This window comes from Capra hircus, chromosome 10, assembly GCF_001704415.2.
Source record: "Capra hircus breed San Clemente chromosome 10, ASM170441v1, whole genome shotgun sequence".
In the NCBI taxonomy this organism is placed as follows: Eukaryota; Metazoa; Chordata; class Mammalia; order Artiodactyla; family Bovidae; genus Capra; species Capra hircus.
In genome coordinates this window covers 76,969,520-76,973,526 of record NC_030817.1, presented here as the reverse complement: position 1 = coordinate 76,973,526, position 4,007 = coordinate 76,969,520, and the positions used below count along the sequence as shown (strand labels likewise).

General features: G+C 43.0%; 1 protein-coding gene across 1 annotated transcript; it reads left to right on the top strand.

Annotated features, from left to right (window-relative positions):
• LOC102169186 (olfactory receptor 5AU1) lies at window positions 2,102-3,346 on the top strand. Its single transcript, XM_005685372.2, is given in 2 exon segments — window positions 2,102-2,119; window positions 2,285-3,346. Coding segments are annotated over 2 exon segments (1,080 nt in total).

Here is a 4,007-nt window from a genome sequence, read left to right as displayed (position 1 = left end):
GTCCTTGTAATTTGCCTTGAAACTGGGTTGGCTTTTGACACCAATAGGGCCAATGATATTTGCAACCCAAATCTGGGGCTGTCTGCAATCCTGCATAATAGGGTTTATTATAAACTAGCAACTGTTGGGTTCAGAATGGCTGAAATGTTACATCTCAGTGACACCAAATAAGTCAGTTATGCTCCATGTGCTCTAAAAGATGTTACCAGTACCCTGTGTTCAAATTTGCCCTCTTGGGTTTTGTATCGCAACTTTATCAGGGCATGTTATCTCTTTGGGCATTACTATGATTTCTTCCAGTCACCACTCACAGTGTTCCATCAAGAGCCATAGTGTCTTCAGTATCTACTTGATAGCTAAAATTTTTAAAAAATTTTATTTATTGATTTGGCTGTGCCAAGTCTTAGTTGTGGCATATAGGATCTTTAGTTGCAGCTTGTGAGCTATTAGTTGCAGTATGTGGGATCTAGTTCCTTGCCTAGAGATCAAAGCCAGGTCCCCTGCATTGGGAGCACAGAGTCTTAACCACAGGATCTTAACCACTGGACCACCAGGGAAGTCCCTCAACAAATTTATGTATAAATTTAGTTATCCATATTCCTGAGTCTTCTCCTGCTTTGGCAGTTTGCTGATTCTGGAAAGTTTGCCAATGGGTCAAACTAGAATCTTTTGCCTGTTCATGACAGCTCTTTCCTCTCTGGAATCTTCCCAACATCTTTCACAGCTCCATTATTCATTTACTCCTCAGGGCAGGAGGAGGGGGCTCAATTTTTTCCCTTTCTAGCCTCCTCTATCACATCTGCTGGTTTCAACATCTTCACAACTGAGGATCCTCACGAAAGAGCACAGGATACTAAGCTGACTCCAGAGCCCAAGGTAATCCAGGAAATGGCATCCAATGGAGCAGGAGAGAGTGTGATGTTCAGGTGGTACAGCTCAGTTCAGTTCAGTTGCCCAGTCGTGTCCTACTCTTTGTGACCCCGTGGACTGCAGCATGCCAGGCCTCCATGTCCATCTTCAACTCCCATAGTTTACTCAAACTTATGTCCATTGAGTCGGTGATGCCATCCAACCAACTTATCCTTTGTTGTCCCCTTCTCCTCCTGCCTTCAATCCCTCCCAGCATCAGGGTCTTTTCATATGAATCAGTTCTTCGCAGCAGGTGGCCAAAGTATTGGAGTTTCAGCTTCAGCATCAGTCCTTCCAATAAGTATTCAGGACTGATTTCCTTTAGGATGGATTTCCTTGCAGCCCAAGGGACTCTCAAGATTACATCATGACTTTATTCATTCTCTGTGTGTAAAAGGCATTTTTACAAAGCCCTAGTCCTGGAGAGGGGCTATTCCTTCCCTGCTGGCCCCAACATCCCTTGAGAACAAGGTGATTCTATTCACTGGAAATGATGGTGCCTTCATGAAGGATGGGTGACGTTTTCCCCTTGGCTGATGCTCTCGAGTGCAAGGTCTCAGTGTACACTCTGCAGCCTTATACCACCCCTATTTCTCCATATCCCAACCTCCATCACCTTTAGAGTCCACAATAGTGCTTGACTTGTGCCAAGTTCTGAGAAGCAATTGTATAGCTGAGCCAACGAACCACCTTCTACTCCTCTAGAATTCTCCAGATCCTCTGAAGGCTTGGTTAGTCACTCTCACTTAGTACACGTTTCTCTTCTATTTTGTTTGGTGGTAGGTTGTTTGCTAAATCTTGTCACTGTTTCATTTATTTATTTTTATTGTTGTTTAATTTTGTGTTAGATTTTTCTCTCCAACAAGAATAATCAAGCTAACATTCTTTCTCAAAGTGCCAGGCTTTGTTCAAGTGCTTTACATGAATTAACTCATTGAATTTTTACAATAAACTTTTGAGATTAGTGTTGTTATTCCTATTTTACAGAAAACTGAAAATCAAAAGAAAGGTTAAGTAACATTCCCAAGGTTACCTAGCTGGCTAATGATGAGGTCTGTTTGGAAACTTGTCAGTCTGATGCCACAGCGTGTGCGCTTAGACACAAAATGTATGGTCTCTAGAATATAGGCTTCTTGAAGTCAGACATACTTGAATTCCTGACAGGAAGAACATAGAGCTAAGTTTATAGAAGATGGTCAATAAATTTTTGGTAAGTAATTGTTTCATTATTTAGAATTTTTTAAGATCCCTAAGAGACCAAATTGTGTACATTTTGTTTCTATTTTCCATTGCTGCTCAAGTAATACTTCCTAAGTGACTAATCAGCCAAGTTGAGGAGAACTTCTCTGTGACAGAATCCCACTGACAAAAGCAGACTTCCTCAGTGAGAGCAATCTTCAGAAGGCTGTCCTTAGGGCAGAATTAAGCCCGTGAGAGCCTCTGGGTGTTTCACTTCTTTCTGGTGGTCCTCTCTTTCCATGTCACAGAGCATTGAAGAAATATGGAAGGGGCCAACCTGAGCCGAGAGACTGAGTTTGAGCTTTTGGGGCTCACCAGTGACCCCTGGCTCCAGAAGCTGCTCTTCGTGGTGTTCCTGGGCATGTATACTATCACACTGCTGGGGAGTCTAATCATGTTTCTTCTGATCCATGTAAGTGCCACGCTGCACACACCCATGTACTCCCTCCTGAAGAGCCTCTCCTTCTTGGATTTCTGCTACTCCTCCACGGTTGTCCCCCAGACTCTGGTGAACTTCTTGGCCAAGAGAAAGGTGATCACCTATCTTGGCTGTGTGGTTCAGATGTTTTTCTATGCGGGTTTTGCCACCAGTGAATGCTATCTCATTGCTGCCATGGCCTATGACCGCTATGTGGCTGTTTGTAACCCCCTGCTCTACCCAATTGCCATGTCTCCTACGGTCTGTGCCTCTCTGATTGTGGGATCCTATGGTGCAGGATTTCTTAATTCTCTGATCCACACAAGCTGTATCTTTAGTCTGAAATTCTGTGGTACTCACGTGGTCACTCACTTCTTCTGTGATGGACCACCCATCCTGTCTCTGTCTTGTGTGGACACCTCACTGTGTGAAATCTTGCTCTTCGTTTTTGCTGGTTTCAACCTTTTGAGCTGTACCCTCACCATCTTGGTCTCCTACCTCTTAATTCTCATCACCATCCTGAGGATGAACTCAGCCCAGGGCAGATTCAAGGCCTTTTCCACCTGTGCTTCCCACTTCACTGCTGTGTGCCTCTTCTACGGCACAACACTTTTCATGTACCTGCGCCCCAGGTCCAGCTACTCCCTAACCCAAGACCGCACAGTTGCTGTGATCTACACAGTGGTGATCCCACTGCTCAACCCCCTTATCTACTCTTTGAGAAACAAGGATGTGAAAGAAGCTTTAAGAAAGGTTTGGGAAAGAAAAATAATGGAATGATCTTCTTAATTCATCACCACAAATCTTTAGAAAGCTGAGAGAAATTTACCCCATGCTCAGCGCTATTCATAGGAGGCACTCTCTGGTCTGCAGGGGCCTCTGTGTCTACTGCCACAGAAAGAACTGATCGTGTCACAGAGACTAGAAAGAAGTAAGGAATGTCTGCTAGTTGAATAATTGGACCCACTGGGAATATTGAGGCATGCCTTTATTCAGATGTTTCTTTCGTGTTTCCGTGTGTGTGAATATTTTTTATTACAAACTGACATTTATATTCTTCACAATGAAGTTCTACCCTTAAATAAAGAAGACCTGCACTGTTTGGGGGAAATCCTTCCTTCCTTATAATTGCCTCTTTATAAAAAACTGACTCCTTGACGTTAACATTTTTAAACTGTCTACTTACTTGAATAATATTGTAACAATTTCAGAAGCTCAGATGATATTCTATTGTCTTTATTGACTTTTTTCCTGGACAAGTAACTACTTAGTTGCTTCCAAGCTGGGTGAACTTGGGCAAGTTACTTGGTTTTTCTGAGTCACAGGTATCTCATCTTTTCATTGGTGTGAGTTTTAAGTATTCAGTTACGTATTACAGGTAAATCATTCAGTGCATGATAGACATTCCTGGACTTCCCTGGAGGCCCAGTGGTTTAAGTCT